The sequence below is a fragment of the Boleophthalmus pectinirostris genome, unplaced genomic scaffold (genome assembly GCF_026225935.1).
Source record: "Boleophthalmus pectinirostris isolate CB_2022bp ecotype Guang Dong unplaced genomic scaffold, ASM2622593v1 HiC_scaffold_10, whole genome shotgun sequence".
Lineage (NCBI taxonomy): Eukaryota > Metazoa > Chordata > Actinopteri > Gobiiformes > Gobiidae > Boleophthalmus > Boleophthalmus pectinirostris.
In genome coordinates, this window is record NW_026570971.1 from 30540336 (window position 1) to 30567758 (window position 27423).

At 38.6% G+C, this 27423-nt stretch overlaps 1 protein-coding gene across 1 annotated transcript in view; it reads right to left on the reverse strand.

Moving 5' to 3' along the window:
- The window catches only part of ism2a (isthmin 2a), a 61720-nt gene extending 35187 nt beyond the window's left edge, over positions 1–26533 (reverse strand). The window contains 2 exon segments of the mRNA XM_020931579.2: positions 1071–1322; positions 26070–26533. Coding sequence (XP_020787238.2) covers positions 1071–1322; positions 26070–26195 — 378 coding nt within the window. The 5' untranslated portion in view covers positions 26196–26533.
- Between the last annotated feature and the right edge of the window lie 890 nt (positions 26534–27423).

Below are 27423 nucleotides of genomic sequence, written 5' to 3' on the forward strand. Positions count from 1 at the left end.
CACACTCACACACACTCACACACACTCACACAAACGCACACAGACCCACAGAGAGAGAGAAAGGTTAGGGGACATTTATTTAGATCACTGACATACCAGGGGTTTCAGAGGAATGCTGTGTACTCTTAACTAGTTGCTTCCTTTTTTATTGGAGTCACAGCAGGGAATTAGATTTTTCACATTTTTAGGTAATTACGACGTTTCAAACTGGCAACAATTCGGTTTAGAGTTCAAAATACACTTTAATTATTATTGTTGGTTACTTACGCACAATTATACCACTAAAGGAAATCAAAGTGCTCTCTGTTACTTTTTAGTGAGGTGATCATTATGGGCTTGTCTCCCTCTCCCTGTCCTCAGCTGCTCCTCTCCACGTGGAGGAGCAGCGGCTCTACTCTGAGCTCCTCCTGCATGACTGGGCTCCTCACCCTGTCTCTAAGGGAGAGGACAGCCACTCTGCAGAGGAAACGCATCTCGACTGTTTGTGTCCACCATCTTGACCTTTTGGAATTACCTAAAGCTCATGAGGTGAGGGCAGGACCAGAGATCTGAACCAGAATTATACCAGGACTAAACCAGGACTATAACAGGACTAAACTAGGACTATACCAGGACTGAAACCAGGGCTAAACCAGGACTAAACTAGGATTATATCAGGACTAAACCAGGATTATACCAGGACTAAACCAGGACTAAACCAGGACAAAACCAGGACTGAACCAGGACTAAACTAGGAATAAACCAAGACAAAACCAGGGCTATACCAGGATTAAACCAGGACTATACAAGAACTAAACCAGGACTATACCAGGACTAAACTAGGATTAAATCAGGACTATACCAGGACTAAACCAGGACTATACCAGGATCATAGATGAGAGTAGGAACATAGACTGTGCAGTAAATCAACAGCTTTGTCCTGTGGACTCAGCTCTTTCCCTCAATGTGAAAAAGACCTCGAGATACTTGAACTGCTCCTCTCAGATAACCATAATATTAAATGTCTGCTTTTCCCCCCACAGTAAAACATTATATATTTCATATAAGACAGTCCCACCCTTCAGTCTCACCTGTATGTTGGGGTTCTGAGAGCTCATGTCTGCGTTGGCGAGCTCGGGAAAGTTCCTGATGTCCAGTATGAAGGGTGCAGGGTCCTCATGGGGCTCAGGCTGAGGCAGCACCCCGGGGTGACGAGGGTGAGGCCAGCGCTGACGGGAGAGAGAGGAGGAGGGGGAGGAGAGGGAGGAGGGCAGGGTCTGGAGCAGGTTCTCCTCCACCAGCTCCTGTAGACTCTGAGGACTGTCTGTGTGATCTGAGGAGGCCTGTGAGAAACAAACTTTAGGTTAGTTAGATCTTAAAGACATGTTATGGTATTTAGTATAAAAACTACAACTTAGGCTAAATGCTCAAGTCGGATTTTTTTAGGAAATCCAATTTTTTTGTGAGGTTGTTCACATTTCCAATTAAATGTGACTTGTATGTGATCTCCAGTGTGAACTTTAAATGCCCCAAAAGTGTCCCACATGCGCATTGGAGGACACGACAACATCAGAGCCAGCGAGTGTGCTTAATGTTGATGGAAGTCACCTAAACATTGGGCTTGTCTCCCAAAATATGGGCTAGTTCTTCGTAAAATCGACAGAATACATGTCCACGGCTGCGGAGTCCACGGAGTCTTTAGCCTCCTTGTAATTGGCTTTATTTTGTGTTGACATTGGAGCCAGGACCATCTGTAGCCGCGTTCAGACATTTCTTTGGCAATCGTTTCAAGAAACACCCAGTTCCAATAAGACACTTGAAATTTGGCCTGAACACAGCGATCCCCCCAAATATTAATAAACTCAATCTAAACTAGCCTCGCTTTCCCTCCATTGACTAGACTCTGAGCCTGACGTGTAGGCTGGATGAATGTGACCTGGACGTTCAGACTGAAGTCACATGTCAAAAAATCGGATCTGTATGGGTTTTAGGAGCACATATCCAAGTGTCCTGGGTCACATTTGAAAAAATGGGATCTGTGTTATTCAGACTGTCATTAAAAGATCAGATAATGGTCGCATATGGGTAAAAAAATCGGATTTGGGTCACTTCAGGCAGCAGTCAGAACATAATCATAAATTATTTTGCTTTTTGTTCATTGTAAACTGCTTAATAATATATGTCTAAAATGCCTTCATAAGAGTTCCACAAATGTATTAGTCTGGGATGATTGTCGCTGAAAGTGATCGGAAAACAGCGTCATGACTATTTGAATTTGATTGGTTGAAGCTTCACAACAGATATACAGTATTTTCACTCAAATAATCTGAAATGTGTTTGTCAGTGTCACTTTGGCTTCAGTTCAAACCTCAAAGTTGCAACGTGATATGTTCTCCAGTTCTAATTCTCATGAGTTTGTGAAGTTTTTTACCCTGTCTTTTTATTTATCTATTCTTTTCACACAGTATAGGGATGTTAGCCTGATTCATCAGCAGGTTTCACTTTGTAGAAACTGTCTGACTTTGCAGTGTTAGGATTCATTCGCTCGACAGTAGGGGGGTACTTTTTATCATTTAACCAATTGCTGTTATTTGGTCTTGAAGAATGTAACGCACCGCTAACTGGTATATCAAGCTTTTCCCAAATCCCGAAGGAAGAAGAACAATAACGTCTTTCCCCTTGATAAAATTCACTAAACATTCTCTTTATTCCGGCTTTAATTCCTCGATCTCGAGAGTCGTTGACAACACAGAATATATGACTCTTTGCTGATTGGCTGGTGCCCGAACTGTCACTTCCGGGGTTTTTGCGAACCGTCTAGTTTATTTTGATCCCTGACCTAGTCGCTGGAGAGAAATGAAATTGAGTGGAGGCACTAGGTGGCGCCAGCCTGGCTACAGGGACGCTGGCTTCTGTTAAGTTTAATGCAGCTCAATGTTAAAACTGAGTACTTTCCCCACCCACTCCTCGTATTGTTCATCTTCCATCATGGAGTGATTGACAGGTGATTTAAACTAATCACAGCGAACTATGGGCTCTCTAAAGAAGCAGCTAGAATACTGGATATCATTTCTTGCCGTATTGCCTATCTCTATTTAAGCTAATACTGTGTATTTTACGCAATAAAGTCTCTAAAGAAATATTATGCTTTGCTTGAAAGTGTAAGTCTATACAGCTCCTCTTTTAACACTGTACTTTTGTTGTTCCCAAATGTTCAGTTAAATGTTACAGTAAGTGAACGGCTCTCAGCTCAAGGTAAAGAAAACACACTGAACTATTATAGGTAAGTGTCTGGGAACTGGGGCAACTTTAAACTACAAATATTATCTGAGGAAAGACGATTTTCAGTAAAAACTCCTATTCCACAGAAGTCATGAGCAGCGCCCAGATGGAAGCACTCTGTGGGTTAAGTGTGGGTCTCAGTGTAAAATAGCGCTTCAGTTCAGTAGATGGAGAAGCATGTCATTTTTCCATCAAATATTATTAAGTCTTTTCCACAAAATTAAATACCAACACTGAGAATACTACAATTTTTGGTCCCTATCAGAAAATACGTGGAAATTTGTTTATAGAATGTATTATAGTAGTCTTTCTTTCAGACCATCAAGTGCCCCAATCTAGAGCTGTGCAGTTAGTAGAATTATAATAGAGAGTGACCAGATTTGTTAATGATTTTTGGGAATTGGGCCTTTTGAGCAGTCTACGGCCAATCTTCTGTCATTAAAAACATGTGGTTTGGAGCACAGTTTAGATTTTAGAGGAAGAAATTTGACTGATTGTTTATGGCTAGGAAATTAATACAGGAATAAACAAATACTTTAATCAAATATAATAACATTTTATCAATCCATTTGCAAAAACACATCTCAAAAGCCTTCTTGCTGTGAGATGGAAGTGTGTCAAACCTCGATCGATATATTTTTATGTATTTTGGGGCTTAAATTGTATCATCTGTATGTTTTCTTTGCAATAGTGGGAGGATTTTTGTAGTTTTGTTATAATACGATGAAAGATTTGAGCTGTGGAGAGTAGAATAAGTCATTTCTACGAGCAATTATTTCTTCGTTCTGCTATTTATTTATTGCATCTTATTGTCCTGTCACACCTTGACAATTTAGCCAGAGTATGCCGACGTACCAGAATGTCCCTAAACTGCTGGAATGCGCTGACCTATCGCTGTTTTTTTGGTTTTTTTTTTGTTTTGGGTGCATACATAGCATGATCATAACGAGTTGAATGTATACATAAAATATTAGTAACTTATACAGAAAGCTTTGATAACTTATACATAACTTATACCAACAACAGTCAAACTTCTGCATAGCATATTGCAGCGAAACTCACATGTCGTCACCTATAAAAATGTTGCCGCTCGACGATTCATAACTGCACTAGACATGACAGCAGCAATCAGCGTCTCTTCTTCTCGTGGCTCTATTGGCACGCAGCTGTTACAGTGACAAATCGATGAGATCGCGCTGATGTTGGAGATCAGCTAGTATGTATTCTCGTCTCAGCCTTGCCGCATCTTCCATCTCTCAGATGATCTGTGTAGCGGGTGGTACCATGGGGTCTGCAAAGTCTGGAGGAATACTGACGGTTTCCCCATTTTTATATACCAATTTCCCTACACGCTGCCAATACCCCATTCACTAGCTAGGACCACGCCAACAATGACATAGTGCGAAGAAGTTTATTGATAATGTACGAAGCGAGGTAAAGATGGCTGGGTTGAGACTATGGTTGGGGGCGCCGTCTCAATCTACAATTGGCCCAGCCGGAACGGGACCCCCCTTGTAGGCGTCTTATGACTGAAAGACAAAATAGGGGATGGGAGGGTGGGGTCGAGTTCGCCGAGACAAACTGGGATGATGGGAAAGGCTGCTACATATAGGCTTCTGGGAAATTAGAGGCATGGTCGAGGTGAGTTGTGGTTCGCTGGTGAGAGGAGAGGGCGGCTGATGCGTGGTCCTGCTCCTGAATCCCAGTTAATCATATTAACTACATTTATAAGTTAGAAACACGTTCAGTAAGTTCTGCGGTCGTCGGAACATGTCAAACGCGTCTGCGTACGTCAATATGTGTTGGAGATAAGTTACACATAGGTTCAGAGCATGTTACTCATAAATTATGGGTACACTAGACATTATCTCAACGTATTTGGACTTGTGAGTAACTTACAATTAACATCTGTGAAAGCGTGTCAACAATCGCATAACTTATGGCTCACGAAAATTTTTAGCATGCTCAAAATGTTTTGACGACCTTGCCTTATGTCGTCGACGTATGCCAGCTTGCTTCAGAGTGCTCATAACTTATCCAAAACGTACCTATAACTGATTTGATGGACACAAGTGTATTTGCCATATTGTTCACACATCGGTGTACACTGGCTAAATCGTTAAAGTGTGTCAGACCCTTTAGGCCTTTTAATGACACCCTTCTGTTTAAATATTTTATACTGTGATTATCCTGGGATATTATTGCTTTTGGATCAGTGGCAGTATATATCTGTAGCAATGTATCGTGCTTCAAATTGTGTTATCGTGACAGGCCTGGCAAACCCCGCATACACGAGCTATCAGCCCGGGAATAGCACCTCTAACCATCTTGTCACCATAGCTTCCATTGCTTCTCTAAGTGTGTTGCACCTTCACGCACATTAGCACACACACACATGGGCTTGGATTCACTCAGACGCCGGCCCCATTTATAGACTCCATGCGATGAGTGCATGTCTGAGGAACAATTGTGATTCAAGACGTTTACAGGTTTAAAATTAGCTCGGACCGACTGGACGCTTTGAAATATAAAAGTGTGGGGGGTTTGTAATGAGGCTGGTATCTGACGTGTGCACGCTAACAGGAATGACTCAGAGATTTTTATGTGTAACTCAAGATGACCAGCTGTGCGCTAAAAATGTTGTCCAGTTTGTAGTCCAATTTGAAGTCCAATTTGTAGTCCAGTTTGTAGACCAAGTTGAAGTCCAGTTTGTAGTCCAGTTTCAAGTCCAGTTTGAAGTTCAATTTGAAGTCCGGATTGTAGTCCAGTTTCTAGCAAAATTTGTAGTCCAGTTTGAAGTCCAGTTTGAGGTCCAGTTTGTAGTCCAGTTTGAAGTCCAGTTTGTCGTCCAGTTTGTAGTCCAGTTTGTAGTCCAGTTTGTAGTCCAGTTTGTAGTCCAGTTTGTAGTCCAGTTTGTAGTCCAGTTTGTAGTCCAGTTTATAGTCCAGTCTGTAGCAAAATTTGTAGTCCAATTTGTAGTCCAGTTTATAGTCCAGTTTAAAAGTCCAGTTTGTAGCAAAATTTGTAGTCCAGTTTATAGTCCAGTTTGTAGTCCAGTGTGTAGTGCAGTTTGAAGTCCAGTTTGTAATTCAGTCTGTAGCAAAATTTGTAGTCCAGTTTGAAGTCCAGTTTGAAGTCTAGTTCATAATCCAGTTTGAAGTCCAGTTTGTAGTCCAGTTCGTAGTCAGTTTGAAGTCCCGTTTGTAGTCCAGTTCGTAGTCAGTTTGAAGTCCAGTTTGAAGTCCAGTTTGTAGTCCAGTGTGTAGTCCAGTGTGTAGTGCAGTTTGAAGTTCAGTTTGAAGTCCAGTTCGTAGATCAGTTTGAAGTCCCGTTTGTAGTCCAGTTTGTAGTCCAGGTTGTATTTCAGTTTGTAGTCCAGTGTATAGTCCAGTTTGAAGTCTAGTTTGTATTTTGGGTTGATATCATGATGTGTATAAATTCCAAGCACTAAAGCATGAATAACTTTTCCGGTGTTTGTCTCTGTGGTATTGCTTTATCTGGAATGTTCCACACTATGATATTAAACTTGCCTGTCTGCATTTATTCACTTACAGGCGTTTTTATTAAGAAATTGAAAAATTCTAATTTGTTTTGTAACTGGGATCCCCTCTCTGCAAACCTGATCTGAAAGTTGGAGGTATATATGTTTAATGCCATACTATGGAACATTACAGGCTGACCAATAACATCTCCGTGGAGACAAGCAGGTAACTTCCATCAGAAAAAAGAAACATTATCAGAAACAATATAAAGCTGGTGAGCATTCGAAGTTCATGTAATTGTACGATGTTCTAATAAATGCATAAATGAAATAATGATGAAAAAGAGTTTGTGTGTTCTCCTTGTGTCTGAGTAGGTTTCCTGTGGTGATCTGGAACATGAGACATATTCTCCAGCTCCTTGACCAACATCCTGGCTCAAGATCTGGGTTACTCACTGCTTCTGTTCTGACTGGTCTCCCCATGGGATAAGCACTGCTGGAAAAAATACCTTTAAAATGTATTGAGCTACAGAATACTGAATATTTCCATTAAAATATATTCTGTAACATATTCTGATACATGGTCCAATCAGAGCCCTGTGTTCTGAATACTTGAAATACTTTTACATCAAGTTGCATTTAAATTTGAGTCTAAAAACACAACATAAGATTAAAAACAGCTTTATTTGTTTGACCATTTGTTATGCATTTCCTATCACTGATTAAAGAAGGACAAATCACACACGCACAGTCACCACAAGAACAGACTTTCTTTGTTTCTCACTGATTTTGTGCAGTTTGATGCTTAAATTGTGTGATCAACTACTGCCATGTACTCCTTTGATTTTAGAAAAGCAACCAGCAAATTAAAGAGTAACTGTACTAGAATATAGTTACATGTATTCAGTTACTTTCCAGCACTGGGGACAATACAAAACAATGCATACACCTATAATGATCTGTGACTGCCATTAGGTGTGCATCAATTTGCCATTCATTTTGAGTCAGAAACAATGTGGGCAAAAGCCACTCTGCCACTAAACCACCTTCAAACTAATATACTGATATCCAGCTATTTCTTGTTTTCTTTCTTTCACAAGTCCAACCAACTCAAGGGTCATTTTGCAAATTTATCAATTGAGGAAATTATATGTGGTACTTTTATTGAGGACAGCTTCATTGTTTATTGCATTAATCATATTATATTTTTACCAGAACATTATATCTTTAAATGCAGATCATTCAGAACTATTCCGAACTTTGTTTACTGGAGGAATGTGCTTGGACTTTTCCATAAATCTCTGACCCTTGTTAAATCAGGAAGTGCATTCAAACTTCAGCTATTTATACAAAAATAGGATTTTTGAAATAAAATGTTTAAAATGACCCTGTATTTATTTATTTTTTTATTATTTATTTTAAGCTGCAAGACATGCTCTGCTTTAAAGGTGCATTGTGTAACTTTTCTAGTTAGAGAAGAGGGTCTGTTAAATTCTTTTCTCCATGGAGATGTTATTTTTTGTCTAAAAAGTGACACAGTATGTACAGTATTAGTCTTTTCTATCTTCATGAAGACCAAACCAGATGACGTTACAGGTCAGATCTGTGGAGAGGAAACCTCACTGAGTAAGAATGCCTATTTTTCTAGGTATTTTTGCCCTATAAAATTACAATAAAATTGTAATTTAATACATAATTTTTGTTTTTCCAAACACAAATTGAACTACTGCCTTATATACTATTTGGTAGAGGTCTTGATTTGTTTGCAATTTGTTTTTTCTTCTATAAAAAAATTTCAAAGTCTATCCAACTCAGTGTCAAACTTTTCCCACAGTACAGTTTGCCAACCACTAAACACCGAGGTGGTTTTGCGTGTCCACAGTTGGAGCACTGACGTAGCCTGAGCTGTGTACAGTATGGGACACACATAAAGCATACCAGTGTGGTGTGACAGAATGGTACAAATGTATACAGCCAAGGAACCAGAGCCACTGCCTTCATTAAAAAGCCACAGAGGGAAAAGGATCTCTCACTAGCACACCGTCGACGCACAGAAATACAATCTGAAACACACATTATTGGGTTCAGTTTCAGCTTTACCTCATCACAGAGACAGGATGTGTGAGTGCTCAGTGCACAGTAAAACATGAAATAAAACAATAAAACAGCCAAATTAAGTTTCAGTTTTAACTTGTGATTTAAAGATGTGATTAAAGACAGTGATTTCTTTGAATAGCTGTAAAAAATAAATAAATTAATTTAAAAAAAGAATTAAAAGATAAATAAAAGTACATTTTCTGATGGGAGATCTGTCATTTGTCTCCATGGAGATGTTAGTGCTTTGTCTAGAACAGACATGTCAAACTCAGGCCCAGGAGCCAAATTTGGCCCACGTTGTAATTATATTTGGCCCGCGAGATAATAACGGATATGTATTAGAGTTGCCCGCTGGCTACAGATAGACTATAGAGACCTTATTTATTTAAAAAGTTGTTATTATTTTATATTATGCTTGTTCTGGATTCAATATTTAAGCAAAACTATTATTAAACATTTATTTTAATAAGAAAAGGTTTAACATTACATATCTCAAAAGAAGAGAAAACACTCAGATGTTGTTGAAATTTCTCAATAAATATTTAATTTGGCCCACGACTTGGTCCCAGTTTTTAATTTTGGCCTCTGTCAATTTGAGTTTGACACCACTGGTCTAGAATGTTCCACAGTGTGTAATGAAACTTGTTGGTATTACTTGTGTTCATTGCAAACAAAAAGATGTATTCTTCCTACGAGCAGAATCACCTTTTCCACAGATCTGACCTGTAACTTCACCTGCTTGTCTCTATGAAAACTGATACATTTAATGCCATATTGCAGAACATTTAAGGCAAAGCAATGACAGCGTGGAGATAAGCAAGTAGCAGACTCAAACCAGAAATGTTTAAATAATCTATTAAGTATGTCATATTTTTTTCATTTACACATTAAATTTAAGTCAATCTCAATCAAACTCTAGGATCTACTAACATGAAATATTATAGAAGCTTTTTACTGTGTGATAATCAGGAAGTGCGTGTTAGCATGCAAAGTGTTATAGCTTTACTGCCATGCCAAAACTCTGGTCTGGTTTCTGAAAGTTGTAAAAAGTGCTTATAAACTCATCACGGTGAATATTTAGAATGCTCTGAATACATAAGGAATAACTTTGGACCACTGCAAACTGTTTCAAATGAACTAGTTCTGTTTTTTTTACATTTTAAGATCATAAATCAGGTACAATACTTTTAAGTTTTGAATGAGTAGACCCGCAAATTCAATAAACAAACTCAAAATAACTGATACAGGCCATACTATATATACTGTTCTCTTTTTTTGCAGTGCAGTGGGAAGTCAAATTGAAACTGGCTGAAGAATTTGACGCCCTCTTCAAAATGCGGCTCCTCTCCCCCAGGACGCGCTGAAAGAGACGACTGTCCGTTCACATTATTTGGTTAACGTGGTCTGTCCCCCCTCCTGTCTGCCCCCGAGAGAATTACCCCTAAACGAAGCCAAACCGCTCCTCTGTATATGTACATGTATGTCTATGGCCACTTTCACACACCACAGTTTGGATAAGCAAAGTGTATGTTTGTGTATAAAGAGACATGTTCATTTTGAGTAACTGAGATTTCAAGGCTTCCACTGAGCAACTCGAACCCCGGCACTTGGTTTAATAAAACAGAGCAAGGCCACAGCGAGGGAGAGACGCACGCTTTTATATAGGGCTCCATAAAGAACGCATTGTAATGAGATCCAACGCAATCATTATCACCGCGCTGAAAAAATATATTAAAGCTTCTATAATACGCAAAATTGACTCTTGTGAGCTTTAAGCCGTGTTAGAATGTTATTACCTCATTAAAAACTGACCTGGACTAGTGTTTTGTTTCATTCACACGTGTTTGAGTGATCCTGGTTTATTAGTCTGTCTGTAACTTCAAAGCTCAAAACGCTCTGTTCCACCTTGTGATGTCATGAAGCGGTAGTTTTTAAGTTAACAGCTTTGTAACAATTTGTCTTTTTGTTTAGGAGAGATTGGCAGTTCCAGGGTTGAAATCATCCAAATGATTTTAGCGAAGGTGTATGGAGTGAAGCACTTGGAACGGCGTGTTTTTCAGTTTGAGAGAAGAACTCAGTCTAAATTTGCAGGGTTTGTGCGTTAAACATGTGTGAATGAAACAAAACACAACTCCAGGTCTACGAACTGGACTACAAACTGGACTACAAACTGGACTAAACTGGACTACAAACTGGACTACAAACTGGACTTCAAACTGGACTACAAACTGGACTACGAAGTGGACTTGAAACTGGACTACAAACTGGACTTCAAACTGGACTTCAAACTGGACTTCAAACTGGACTTCAAACTGGACTATCAAACTGGACTACAAAAACTGGACTACAAACTGGACTACAAAACTGGACTAAAACTGGACTAAAACTGGACTACAAAACTGGACTGGAAAACTGGACAAACTGGACTACAAACTGGACTACAAACTGGACTACAAACTGGACTACAAACTGGACTACAAACTGGACTACAAACTGGACTACAAGGACTACTGGACTACAAACTGGACTACAAACTGGACTACAAACTGGACTACAAACTGGACTACAAACTGGACTTCAAACTGGACTACAAACTGGACTACAAACTGGACTAAAACAACATTATAACATAGGCTACGTTTATATGACGGTTTGAACAGAAGTCGCAAAAGTGTCGTCGTGTCTTCACTTTTTATTCTGTATTTAGACAGGCGTATTCAGTAGGAAGTCTGCGTGCATACGGTGACGCCAAAGTAATGTGGAATTCGATCGATTTGATGCATGCCACCCGACGTGTTTGCTTCTATGATGTAAACGTGTACGCGACATAAGCAGATCTGACCAGAGTTTTGCGTCTTGGGCAGTGTAGACAGAAACGCTACGGTGGAGCATATTCAGCTTTTCCACTCTGGAGGGTGGTTTCAAATTTTTGCATTTTTAAGCCCAAAAAACACTGTCACCGTCTAAACGAAAGGCACTTCTGATAAAATATTTTGTCGTTTTTACCCGCATTCATTCTCATGTAAACAGGCCCATAGATTTAAAAAATAGAGTAACTAGAAAAGCACTCAGAGAGCGCAGACCTCTGCCAAGGACTACAGTCCCCCTCATATTAATTGTGTTTTCCATAAATATTTGTCTCGTATCTTTCAATTTGGAATATGAAAGAGGATCCCACTGTCCATCCCTGAGTCAAATTTCATGGGGTTTGGTCAATAATTAATCGAGATATTGAGAAACAACATTTTTGACCCCATTTACCACAATGTTAACTAAAATTTCAAAGTGATCCAGAATCCAGGATTTCTTCCGGATCACCCCCAAAATGAAATCAGTTCTTCCTTTTCACATTTCCAACAAATCCTGAAAATTTCATCAAAATTGGTCCATAACTTTTTGAGTTATGTTGCTAACAGACAAACAAACAAACAAACAAACAAACAGACAAACGCCGGCAAAAACATAACCTCCTTGGCGGAGGTAATAATTCTGTTTTAAAATGGATTACACTGCAAAAAGCAATATCTAGATAAGTTCAAATGACTTAAATTAAGAACTTATTACCGTATTTTTCGCACTATAGGGCGCTCTGGATTATAAGGCTCACTGTCATTGAATGGTCTATTTTCAAACTTTTTTCACATATAAACAGCACCGGACTATAAGGTGCATTAACGAAACACAACAGTTAGATAAGTTAGTCAAACTTTATTTAACGTTTTCACAAAAACTCTCAACCTTGTTCAATTGTAACGCGTAAAAAAAAATACTGTCTGAGACGCTAAATTGTTTGCGTAGTCACAATAACTCATAATTGTTCAAACAGTTGGGCGCATCCAGCACGCCCGCATCCCTCTCGTCATTATCCGAGTCAGTGTGGTTACTGTTCCCTGGCAGTTCAGTGATGATTCTGGTCTTGGTGGAAGCTCGGACCACAGTTGATACTGATCCTCAGCTCAGGCGTCCACGATCCATTGGCAGATCGTGGCGTAAGTCGCTCGGCGCTGTCTCCCTGTCTTGGTGAATGTGTGTTCTCCTTCTCTCATCCACTGCTCCCTCGCTGCTCACACTTTCACTTTATAACAGCCTTGAGTTTAAAGTGGGCATTGTAAGCGTGTCTCTTGACAGGTGCATTTTGATATTAAAAGGAATCACAGTATGCATTACTCCGCGATGCTCCTTGACTACAGTAGCCGTAATGCTGCAAGTGGTGTGGCTTTGTAGTTTACTAAAGTCGTATGAAGACGCCCCAATAAATTCATATATAAGGCGCTCTGGATTATAAGGTGAGCAGTCGATTTTGGATGAAATTAAAGGCTTTTAAGTGCGTTTATAGTGCGGAAACTACGGTACTTCATTTGAGTAGATTCAACTCATCAATGGAATAAGTGTTTTTCTTTTTTCAAGCAACATTACATTTTGTTTCTTACATTACATGTGAAAAGATGTTGTCTTTCTAGTATGTGTAAGTGTAGCAAGATGTATTTTCATATTTAAGTACAAAAAGTCTTATTCCATTGGTAGATCATTTTACTTGTCAAGTGTACTCAAATCATGATCAAACTTCCTTAATTCAAGCCATCTTAAGTTTTTTTTTTTTTTTTTTTTTTTTGCAGAGTAGTGATAATTTGGAATTTGAAAGGACGTGTACAACTACGCAAGGTGTACTATTTTTGAAAGAAATATCCAAAGTTATGATCCCCAAATGTTGACCCAAGTAATGACTGGAGACGCTGACTTTGCAGATTGGCAGCCTTGCTTCCGTCAGTATGCCCCAGGGCGGCTATGGCTACAGAACAAGTTTACCACCACCAGGTTTAGGTTGTGAGTGAAGTATTACTAGATGCCATTTTTTTTAGATTATCCCACCTTTTCCAAGATTTTCACAGTGCTTTTAGTCTGATTTAGTCTTATTTCAAACACAAAATATAATGCTTTTGCTTTAAAAGAAAATCTGTATATTTAATAAAACTGTACAGCAATAAACAAGTACAAGGATCTCCTCAGCTCAAGTTATTATAACAGATAGAATCAATATATTTTTTGCAGTGTAGTGAGCCGTCTGAACCAGTGAACTTGGTCTAACAAAACATACCGGGGCCCTTTAATATCAGTTCATCTTAATTATAATAAAAATGCAATCGTAGCTTTAATTCCTCCAGCTTGTGCGTCATCAGGACTGAGGGGTCACTGTGGAGTTTGGTTGGAGTCCTAAACAAACATTATAACAAGTACAGAGCAATTTGATGGGACATTATACAACATATTATCATGGTATATCTGAAAAGCCTTAAGGTTACATAAGGGTTTTGTGGTTTCAGTGTTTTTGGTTTGAGAAGATTGAGAAGAGACTAAACCCCAACTTCTTTGCGTTGTTATTTTTGGTTGACTTTAGGAGTAATAAGTAAAGTTATATTTATATAGTTGGATTCTCATTGTTTAAAGGACCTATAGTACAAAATTGAGTCTTGTGAGCTTTAAAGGTGCATGGTGTAACTTTTCTCATTAAGAGTCTGTCAATCTCCATGGAGATGTTATTGCTTTGTCTGGAATCTTTCATAGTACAGTATTTAAGGCTGGGTATCATTAAGTTGCCGATATGATACATACTTTGATACATGGGCCACGATATGATACATATCTCAATACAGTGAGCTTTCGATTCAGTACAATTCGATACGATATATTTCAGATCAATTAGATACTATGTCTAATGTCTAAATCATGGCTATGATATTATAAGTCTTTATTAAATCACTTCTTGTGCAAAGTTAATAAGAAACTCATCCATTTTAATCATAAAAACTGTGAAAATGTCAAATGTGTTGCAAAAATGAGTTTTCTTCCACTAAACAAACAAAACTGTAGCACTGTAACAAAATATATATATATATAATATATCGATACAGTAGCCCACGATATCGATACTGTATCATTATCATCACATTCAACAATATGATACATCGATATTTTGATTAGATTTGATTTTTGCACATCTCTAATGATATTAAACCTTTCTATCTTCATGGAGACCAAACAAGACCAAGTTACAGGTCAAATCTGTGGAGAGGCGACCCCGCTCACAGTCACAATGCCTGATTTTTCTAGGTATTTTTGAGCAGTAAAGCCACCTGTAATTGACTAAATTTAAGGTATATCTGTGGAACATTCCAGGCAGAGCAATGACATCTCCATAGAAAAAGCACATAGCACATATGTTTGAGTGGTATTACCTCAAAAACATACCTGGAGTTGTGTTTTGTTTCATTCAAACGTTTGAGTAATCTTGGTTTATTAGTCTGTCTACATGTCCAAAGCTCAAACTGTTCTGTTCGTAAATATGGAGGGTTAAACGTGTGAACGAAACAAAACACAGCTCCAGATATGTTTGTGATGAGGAAATTACATTATAACATATCAGAAAACAGCGTAATATGGACCCTTTAAAAGGACAGTCCGGAATTTTGGACATAGGACCTTATTTCCTAGTGAGCCAGAGTGTTGGAGACGTGTGGAGACACTTTTTTAAAATATTCCATCCAGTCCTTGTATTTGCAGAGGTCACTGGCCATAGTTAGCCTGTCACTAAAAACAGTCTTACCCAGACCACAAAACACCCGAAGCAAATCTATTATTACACAAGACTGTCCATGTAAATGTCTGTGTTGACAGAATAATGTTTGAAATAAAACTAACCTCGCATCGCATGAATCATCGCATGTTGAGGGACTATTTTTTCAGCAGCAGCAGAATTTTATTTTTCTGGTAAGATAGGTGCTAGGTAATATCAGTCCGCCGCTGTCAAGCTTTCTATCAGGAAGTACAACTCACTGCTGCTGCTCAGACATAAATCTTTCAAATGCAAAGTTGGTTTTACTTCTATAATTATTCTATCAACACAGACACTCACATGGACAGTCTGGAGTAATAACAGATTTGGTTTTGTTGAGTGGGTAAGACTGTTTTTAGTGGCAGGAGAACTATGGCCATTGACATGCACTAGCCTAGCACCAGTGACCTCTGCAAATACAAGGACTGGATGGAATACTTAAAAAAAAAGAAGTCTCCACTCGTCTCCAACACTCTGGCTCACCAGGAAATGAGGCCGTATATCCAATATTCAGGACTGTCCTTGTTGGAACTTGGGGGTCAGAAAGTCTTCAAAACTACATGATTTTCTTCAAAACTACAAGATTTTATATCAGTACCAGTATTAAGATTACATTGTGTTTTGTGTATTCGACTCGTCTTATCTCTTTCCTGTATAATTCTTCTGTATTAGCATCCTGAGCTCATAAAACACAGCGGGAAGAGGAAACAAAGGCCCTGCTCATTTAGACGGAGGCTCTTATCTGTGAACTGAACCAGTGAAGTGAGAATCTGATATTGAGATAAGAGAGACAACACAACCTCTTTCACCTCTTCATCGAGTTTATGGACCCCATTCTACCTGCTTATCTCCTATTTCCACAATATGATAGTCGGGATGCACCGATCCAGCTTTTTCTGTTCCGATACCAGTTCCGATACTATAGCTTTAAGTATCTGCCAGTACCCGATATCAACAGATAAAGTGCAGAGACTGAAAACAGCTTTTATTTCCTTTAAACTAAAATAAAAACTACTTTAAAGGTGTTATGTAGCTGATATTTATCTCATGTAACCATAGAACTAGCCTGATTCATCAGCCGGTTTCACTTTGTGGAAACCATCTGACCTCGCAGCATTAGGATTCGTTCGCTCAATGGTAGGTGTGTACTTTTTTATTTAACCAATCACTGCTATTTGGTTTGGCATTACATACATCAGTATGTAATGCACCAAATCCAGTAGGAAGAAGGGCAATAACATCTTACCCCTTGATAAACTTCACCAAACATTCTCTTTGTTCCGGCTTTAAATCCTCGATCTCAGGAATCGTTGCCAACACAAAATGTATGTCTTCGTCTACATCTATCTCGTCCGCTTTGTTTACTGTTGTGCTGTACCACAAAAAAGGACCCAGACAGACGCTTGAGTTTGATGTCATGGCTTCACAGCTCTTTGCTGACTGTTGCAAACCATCTAGTGTATTCCGATTCCTGACCTAGTCGCTGGAGAAAAATTTAATTGAGAGGAGGCACTAGGTGGCGCCAGCCTGGTTACCACAGTACATCTTTGTATAAATGCAAATTCAAACATTAAAATAATTTTTGAGCCCACTATGACCAGTAAAAAGTATTATTATATTGATTTATATGTCCAAACAACGAAAGGATATCGACTGTAATGATATTTGGAAGCTGATATCTGATCCAGATAATTTTTTTCAGTACTGGCATGATATCCGATCCGATGGCATTCAACTGTTCAAGAAAGCAAGTGACGCACTCAGGTAAAGTTAGGTCAGGTCTTCGGATAAACGCCCCCACAGTAAGAATCCTTACTTTTCAATTTATATAAAAAAAAGAACAGCTATAATCCAATAAACATGACAAATCATATATGCATTGCTATACACCGTCGCAAAGCAATACCATCCCTATCCTCACCAGGAAAATTAGTGTAGCTTTAATGTCAAATGTCTGATGTAGTACTTTGTAAACAAGATGAGTTAAAATGGGCTGAAATCATACTGTTTGTTCTTGACTGTAGAAGATGGGATTATTTCAGTTTTTACTTTACTTATTAAAAAAACTGGACTGAAATATGATTAACTCATCCAGCCCAGGTTTAGGTCACCGCCCTGTTTATGTTTTTAATGTTAGACTATTTTAAATCTTTGTATGTTGTCGGTACGTCTGTGATGTATTACAGCTGGAAAAGTGACTCTCCTTTGGGATGAATAAAGAACATCTATATATCTTTCATCGATGTATGTATCACGTATCTGTCAGGTTTCAGTGGCATTTCTTCCAAAACTATGTGAGTGAATGGTGAAACTGCACTTAAACTTTCTTACATATGGTTTGAAAAATGTTTCAGTGAATAAAAAAATTTTACATCTTGTATCCAATATATCAACAATTTCCGTCCTGCCCAGAAATGGCACGATCTTTTATTTAAAGGGCCTGTATTACACTGTTTTCTGATATAATATCCAAAGTAATCAAAATGATATACAAATATAGATATATTCTGGATAAAAACAGTCTCTTTATTATATACAACTCACTGGTAATGCCCTACATAACCTGCTGTATTGAGATTTGGGGCAATACATGTAAGACTAATACAAATCCAATCTTTACTTTGCAAAAAAGGCAATAAGCAGTGTTGGGAAGGTGACTTTTAAAATGTATTCCCCTACAGATTACAGATTACATACCCCAAAATGTAGTTAGTAATGGAATCCATTAAGTTACTTAAGGTGAGTAACATAATCTGAATACTTTGGATTACTTGATATTGTCACACAAGAAAACACGATCCCCACACGGCGCACGGGACGACAGCTGTGTCCGCACAGTACGGAAGGAGACGTGGTCCACGCATTCTCAGGTTGATGATGATGATAAAGAAGATGTGTGTTTGTGGGTGTTTGTGTGTGTTTGTGTGCACTTCCCCTCATGTAGCCTACTGGACATATTATGAGCCTATGCAGTTTGTATTCACCATTTCCAGTAGCTCCAGTTTGCCATTTAACCTGTAGGAGATTTTATATTTGTTATTTTTTTGTATCTCACGTCAGGAGAAGTGGGTGGATGGCATATCCCCGCAAACCACACCCACCACACGTCCGTCCCTCTCTTCTTTAAATACAAAGTGGCGTCCAAGATACAAATGCGTTTTCACCCATGCACTGCTCGCTCTGTTCTACTGGCTCCTCGACCTCGTCCACAGTGTGACTGACACCACCATCGTTAACAAGACGTTTACATTACAGCTCTTACTGCGCACAGTCTCTTGGGGTTTTGTGCAATGAGTGGAATTAAAGAAATTTTTTAAAAAAATGTAAAAAGGGATATAGCATAAAACAGGAAAATACTGCCGTGTAATCCATTTATTTTAACAAAGTAACTGCCATCCAATTACCTCTCATTGAAACAGTAACTGTAACTGAACACATTTACTCATAATTTGCACTCTGATTACGTAAGACCGGTACATGTAATCCATTACTCCCCAACACTGGCAATAAGAGCAATCATATTATCAACTTACAATGAACCAACCAATGCGTTATTTATAAACCGTCCAACTCTGACATTTTACGATTTAGTTGACATCTACAATTTGATAATTATGTTCAAAGTAAACAACAACCTCTTGTCAAAATCATTACAGAACATGTTCAAAATCTGAAATATGAGCCAATATGAGCTCAGAGGTACGGCCATGTTTATCAAAAAAGAAATTCAGAGCAAACATTATGAAATTGTGTGTATCTGTTAAAGGGGTGGAGCTCTGGAAGAACTGTACAGAAAACCTAAAATTGTGTAACACACTCTTCCAGTTTATAAAGAAATGTAAATATTTAACTCTGAGCAGATACATGAATTATGAGACTTAGGCTACGTTCAGACTGCAGGGCTTAATGCTCAATTCCGATTTTTTTGTGAAATCCGATGTTTTCGCGAGGTCGTACACATTTCCAATTAAATGTGACTTGTATGTGACTCCAGTGTGAACGTTAAACGGCCTGAAAGTGTCCCGCATGTGCACTGGAGACACGATGACGTCAACCACAGCGAGCGTGCTCTGTGTTTACGGAGCAGCATTGAGCACCTGGAGATTTTAAAGTTCCTCTCGTACAGGAGCCAGAACATGAACAACTTACTTGTTTTAAGGAGGAGATTGAGAAGGAGAAGGACGAGGTTTTTGGTCGTGGTGTTTTGTGGGACAGCGGCAGCGACGTCCGTTGAAAGGAACGTGTGGATGTGGAGACGTAGACAAGAGTGGTGTTCATTAACAATTTTCGCCTACTTCAGTACAGAATAGTGACGTTTGTGGCTTGTTGATAACGTGTAGGTCGGATGAATGTGCTTTCATCGTTCAGACTGAAGTCACATGTAAAAGATCAGATATGTATCAGTTTCAGGAGCACATATCCAAGTGTCCTGGGTCGCATTTTAAAAAATCGGATCTGTGTCGTTCAGACTGTCATTAAAAGATCAGATACAGGTCACATAGGGGCCAAAAAAACGGATTTGGTCACTTCAGGCTGCAGTCTGAACTAGAGATGCGCGGATTGCGGTTACAACCGCGGTATCCGCGGTTAATCCACGGGTCGGGCGGATGACGTGACGAAAAATTATATTTTAATTAAATTCGGACGGGTGGCGGATTAACTACTAAAAAAAATAAAAAATTAATAATAATAATAATAATAATTTTTAGTATTGTTACCTACATCTGAAAAGACGAGTGTCATTGTCTATGCTTGTAGTATGAAGTGTACGTCATATCCTTAATTAGCCCATTTGACCTCGTTTTTATGTTCTGAAGGTTAAGGTTGTGTCGGGTTATTGATGCCTAAGGTTTACGAGGCACATATTATATGCAGTTTATATTTATTATTTCTAATTTATTTCAGCTGTTTACCAACACATAAGTGGCTATAGGGCCATATTTATTTAGTTATGCATATTTTTTCTTGCCTATTTCAATTGGAATATAAAGAGGGCATTGCCTGATTTCAATAAAGGTTCATCTGGATGAGATGATCTGTCTATTTTGTTTCGATATCAGTTATATTTTAAAACACGCAGACATTATAGCGTAGACTGCCACTCGGGGGATTTAAAACTTAAAGAAAGACCGATGGAGTGAGGCTATGACTTTGAAATAACATCGGGCAATGGCAGAATGTTCAGAATGTAACAACATCCAACACGAAGGCAAGAAGGTTCAAAAATAGCCTAATCGGAAAACTTTGTCAGTTAATTAGCTGCGCAAGAAAACCAGGTAAGTTTGGGGTTGTTACGGACAATTAAGAATGTGAACAAACACGCTGAGCGAATTTTGAAATGAATGAGCTATAGAGTTTGCATTTTTATCGAGGCTCCTTAGTTTGTTTGCTGTATGATTGTTCTAAAATCTAAAATCAATCGGCGGATGGCGGGCGGGTGCGGTTTTGAAAACCTTCGGTGCAAAATGGACAGCGGGCAGATGATGAGTTTTGTGTCGCGGTTGCGGATGAAAAAATAGCCCATCCGCGCATCTCTAGTCTGAACGCAGCCTTAGATTGTGCTGTAGTACTTTGCTGTACTGTTAATGATTTGTTTGTTTCCTCTTGCTGTATTTATGAAGATGAACTGGTGTCAAGATGAAGCTCTGATAAAGGAATAAAGGTAAAGGCAGAATAAGCTCAAGCTTCAGCCTACAGCTTTTCGGTATGTGTATGTTAAATATGACTGTCTGTGGAATAATGTCAGAATAAACTGTGACCGAAATAAATAATTAATCAAATCTGCTATAATGTTGTTTCTTCATCTACTCGGGGGTTGTGTTTTGTTTCATTCACACAAATTTAACACACAAATCCTGCAGCGCTGGAATTTCTGATTTCAAAAGGTAAAAGATAGCTCCTAACTTTGAAAACTACCTCTTCATGACATCACAAGGTGGAACAGAGCTTGTAGTGATGTAGACAGACTAATAATAAAGGGTTACTCAAACATGTTCAGTGTGTTTTTGATGAGGAAACAACATTCTAACAGGTCTCTAACAAGCTCTAAAGAGTGTCATTTTCTTAATAAGGGACCTTTGAGTGAAATTATGAACAAAACTAATCAAAACTACTAAACTAAAATAACTTTTCTGCATCCAAGTCATTTTAACTAATACTGAAATCTTCCTTTTTGTTTTCCTTGCACCATAAATAATGAGTGTGTAAACTCTGGAGCAGTCAGAGCCTTCACTTGTGTTGACGTTGGAAACTTTCTATCTGAATCATCTGTGGTGGAGTCAGCTGCAGATTGACAAATAGAAGGTTTTATGGCTTAGAACCAAGTAAATATTATTATTAGGCTATATGCAGATAAAATAAACTCACTTTTTCATCATATATTGCTGATTTAGGAGAATTAACTGGAGTCTACAGTAGCCAAATATACGCTACTGTTTACATTGGACATATCTGATGTTACTGGGTTTGTTTTTGCTGCTGTCTATAGACCAGTACATGAGAATTGGTATTGCATATTACAATCAAATATATTCATTGTACAGTAAATATGCTTCAGTTTGCTGTTTATAGGCGGCATTTTGAGTACTTGTGACCATTCAAGATTTTTGATTGGTAAGTGCCATCGCATCTGTCTCCATCTGTATTAGTTGTAATCACTGTGAAACCCATGGATAGATAATTTACCAATCCATAAATATAGATATCTGTAGAATTTATAAACCACTTGAATCTGTGTGTCATTCCTTCATTTGTTTTTCAAAATAAAAGAAAAAATAAGAAAATAAAAAAAACTATTTTCTTCATTATTTGTCCCCCAAACCAAAATGAAAAAATGGATAATGATTTATTTTTTTTTTCAGTTTTCGATTTTGTGTTTTTTGTCTTTAAATGAATAATGGAAAAACTTAAACTGTGACTTAAACTGCGATGCTGGACTAAACCAGGACTGTACAAGGACTGAACCAGGACTAAAACAGGACTAAACCAGGACTGTACAAGGACTGAACCAGGACTAAAACAGGACTAAACCGGGACTGAACAAGGACTGAACCAGGACTAAAACAGGACTAAACCAGGACTGTACAAGGACTGAACCAGGACTAAAACAGGACTAAACCGGGAATGAACAAGGACTGAACCAGGACTAGAACAGGACTAAACCAGGTCTAAGCCAGGTCTAAACCAGAACTGAAACGGCCTCAGTCCCAGTCTGGTCCCAATCTCAACGCCCAATAGTCAACGCGGACGCACCTCCAGGCCCGTTCCAACTGTCAGTCCTGGTTTAGACCTGGCTTAGAACTGGTTCAGTCCTGATTCAGTCTTGGTTTAGTCCTGGTTCAATCCGGCATCACAGTTTAAGGCCGTAATTCATTTTTTCCATTCTTCATTTAAACACAAAATCGAAAACTGAAAAAACAAATCATTATCCATTTTTCATTTTGGTTTTGGAGACAAGTAATGAAGGTAATAGTTGTTCTTTCGTTTTCTTATTTTTGGTTTTATTTTGAAAAACGAATGAACGAACACGCAGTCACCTGTCTCCATGGAGATAGATGCCTTGAATGCCAAACAATGGAACATAACAGGCATGGAAACAAGCAAGTGGCAAACCCTCCAACATGACAGAAAAGTTACATAGTGCACCTTTAAAACTCCTATATGAGCTTTAACACTTAAAAACATACCTGGAATTGGGTTTTGTTTTGTTTTTTTGAGTATTTAAGTATCATTAGACTGTGTACATCTCCAGAGCTCAAAATGCTTCGTTCCACCTTGTGACGTCATGAAGCAGTAGCTTTCAAGTTAACACCTACTTGTATCTTTAGTTCAGTAGAGATTAGCAAGAGCTGAAATGATCCAAATGGCTCTAGTGGAGGTGTATGAAGTTTAAAACACAGTGGAACACTTTCTGCATCACCACATGACATCACAATTTGGAACAGAGTGTTTTCTGTTTGAGAGAAGAACTCATCCTAAATATGTAGGCTTTGTGTGTTAAACGTGTGAATGAAACAAAACACAACTCCAGGTCTGTTTGTGACAAGGAAACATTATAACACAGATCAGAAAATAACGTAACATGGGTCTTTAACCATTTCAGCATGTTGTGAAGTGAATCCAAGCCCTTCATCACTTTGCAGTTCTTAATTAAGTTTGCATTACTGTACTCTCTTCTCTCTTCTCTTTTAATGTTATTATGATGATTATTTATGTTCTGGTCTGCTTGTTTTATAATGTCTTTCTTATTCCGTAAAGCTCTTTGAATTACTTTGTGTACGAACGGTGCTATACAAATAAACTTGCCATTTTTTCCATAACACAGAGCACCTGCATCTTTACCTCACCTAATGCACTGAGAATGTCGAGCTGTTATAACTGAACTTGAACCAACCAGGGCATCTGAACCTTTTCACGGGACACCGAGCAGCTGTGGACCTGCTCTTAAACCTCTGCCTATGAACCGTGCACTAGAACGCTTCTTAATTAGAAAACGAAACACATGGTTTTTCAGCTGTTTGGTGCCAGTAGTAAAGACTGTAGGGTTTGAGTTGACTTAAGAAATTCTTGGTGGACTGAAGACTAAGCCTGCTGATAAGACTGTCACAATAACAAATTTTGAAGTGTGATATACTTGTGAATAATCTATAAATAATATTGAAACTAATTTATGCCACTTACACAATAATCCTTAAAGGTTGTATAGAGGATTTTTTGTTTTTGTTTCAAATTGTCAATAAAAGTTTAAAATACCATTACAGAGATGCAGCCTTGTAATTATGATGACCAAAAAAAAAAGAATGAAAATCTATCAACTGTGGACATAGTGAGGCCAGATAAACATCAGCCAATAGATAACAAGGCTGCCTCATTTTCTATTGGCTCGTAAGTTCGCAATCAAACTCCCTACTTTTCTAGTGAAACTGACTTGCCGGAGTGCGGGGATTACGTGGTTTATGCAGCGGTTTTTAGAGGTTTTTTTAAACTTCCTCGCAGTTTGCACAAAGTTTGTTGTGATGGCGGACGAGAATCCACGACCAGTTCACCGCAAAAGAAAGTCTGTTTTTTGAGGTAGCTGAAAGAAGAAGAGAAGGGGAAAAGGAGCAAAGCCAAACTGAGGTGATTCTTGGAGAAGATCTCTTCCAGCGATTGCGCAAATGAAGCAGACAAAGGATCTAAAAACTGACGTGTCGGTCGCTAAATTTTTTCTACACAGGTCACTTCAACAGTAATTCTGAACACGCACTGGCTGTAAACAAGCGTGATTTCTAGAGTAAGGAGGCGGGAGGAGATGTTTCTACTGAGGGACCTATGGAAGAGGAAGGTGGTGTCACACATGCACAACAAGAGGAGAAAGGACTGTCACTGTATTTCTTTTCCCTTAAAAAATCCTCTATACAACCTTTAAAGGTGCATTGTGTAACTTTTCTGGAGAAGGGTTCGTCAAGTGCTTTTCTCCATGGAGATGTTAATGCTTTGTCTGGAATGTTTCACAGTGTGGTAATAAATCTTTCTCTCTTCATGTAAACCAAAACAGATCAAGTTACAGGTCAGATCTGTGGAGAGGCAATGCCGCTCACAGTCAGAATGTCTGTTTTTTTTTAGGTATTTTTGAGCAATAAAACCACCTGTAATTGAAAAAATGTAAAGTAGAGCTGAGCGGAACATTCTAGGCAGAGTAATGACATATCCAAAAAGTTACATAGTGCACCTTTAAGCAGAATTATCCCCCAAAAATATTTTAAAGGTGCACTATGTAACTTTTTGGTTGGGGTTGCAAACAAAACTCGGTACATGTCTCTATTCTACGGATGTAAATGAAAAGATTATTTTAAGGACTTGACATATATAACATTTTAGAACTTGAGAAACTTGGTTTTAAATTGTTAATCACTATGGCAACAGTCTTAATTTTTCATTATTCTAAAACATGGATAAGCAAACACGTATAAAAACATTGCAGAATATAAATTAGGAAAGTAGTTGGCTAAAAAGACCAGGCGCAGACCAGAGGAAATCCAAAATTTCCTTCCAAAATAGACACGATTGCTCAAACTTCTAAAGCTTCAGTTGTAATAAATAATCACGACCACAGTCAAATGTAAACAGCCTTTAAATCAGGATTAAAATAACCGCACTGTACATGTTGCAATTTCACATCACTTGTATTTTTAGACCTTGCCTAACGTGTAACTGAAGAAGACTCAGGTATATTAACGGTTTCAACACGGTTCATTAACCATCTTCACTGACAGAACGGGGCTAAAGTGTAATTTTCTCTGGTTTAATCATTAACAGCTCCTCTTCTAATGCAGTCGTGGGCTAATCTGATAAGAGTCGCTAATTTCTTTGGTTTGCCGCAAGTTTATACGCGACCTTTACGCACACACTTTACGTACAAATCTGGACACCAAATTCATTCATAACTACCCCAAACCAAAATACTTGCCTTTATTTCGCTATTTATTGTATATATCCACGAGGGTTTCTTTTTAAAATCAGTTATATAGTTGTTATATGGCACCAGCGCTATCACTAATTACATTACGCACGGATTTTACGCACCAAAACTGACCAAAAAACGCACAGATCCACACGTATAAGCAAAGTACAAAACTTTACCTCGCTTTCCGTCGTGTTTCTGTCCTTGGCGGAGAGTTTCTTGAAGTTGGTCGGAAATCCACTGATGTACACGGAGCCCACGGTGAAGCAGAGCAGCCAAAGATGCGACGCGTCCCGTAGTAGCATCTTCTCTGAAACCGAGCCAATATTTTTATATAAATCCTTCAGCGTGTATTTTCACATAACAGTAGCGGTCGTAGGTCATCTGTACTTGGAAATTGTGGTATAAGGCAAGCCAAAACCCACATGTCCTCTTGCTTTTTTTTTTTTTTTTTTTTTTTTTTTTTTTTACATCCAATTCTGTGTTACCCCTGTCGAAAAATACGTCCACTTCTTGTGCGTAATATTAACTCGAAGCCTCACGTTTTCTGCACGCTGTTCCAAAATCAATGTATAGTCCCATGTAGGAGCAAAGCGTAGAGAAGTTTTACGTCCTGGCGCACACGTAGCTCCTCTGATGTGACGTCCAGCCGGTCAGCGCTTCCTCTGGTCGCGAGCCAGAGCGTAGTAAAGCTTTGAAGAGGGGCGACCCCCTCTCACGCGCATGACGCAACAGAGGGTGGGAGGGCACGTATGGCAGGCATCAGGACACTAACAATGTTCACAATAGTTCTTCAAGTCCTTCATGTTGACAACCATAAAATAAAGTGCATTTTTGTAATATTTTATTGACCAGGTTTATAGGCACCAGTTGCCTATATCTTTCTTCTCTTATTACGCACACTATCCATAAGTGCATGTTCTGAACACTGTGTTCTCTGGACTTCAGTTGCTGTCTATGAGTTTCAGAATCACACAAAAAAAATGAGGACAGTTGCCATAGTGACTAACAATTTAAAACAAAAGATTATAAAATATATAAAATATAAATATATTTCAAGGCACCCAAAGTGCTTTACAGTGCAGTATTCTTTCACTCCACATTCAGTGGTGGTGAGCTACTGTTGTAGCCACAGCTGCCCTGGGGCAGACTGACGAAAGCGAGGCTGCCAATCTCCCGTTGGCCCCTCTGACCACCACCAACACCCATTCACCTTCATACTAAAATGCACTGAGTTGTATGGAGTTCACTTCTCTGCTGTATTGGCTGTTACGCAAACGGCCCACAGACACGGGGACTTTTCTATGAGGCTTGTTGCCAGACATAATATCCAAAAATATCTATCCTCGTCTAGCACAATTTTCAAGACTTATATTAATCAAACAGAGTGGGAAAAGTTTAAGGCAAGAATTGACATACTGCAAATATATTATGTCCATTTCTTCCTTCTGGGTTAGACTTAGACTTAGACAAACTATGCTGATCCACAAGGGAATGATTTGGACACAGCTCACTCATCACAAGATAAATATA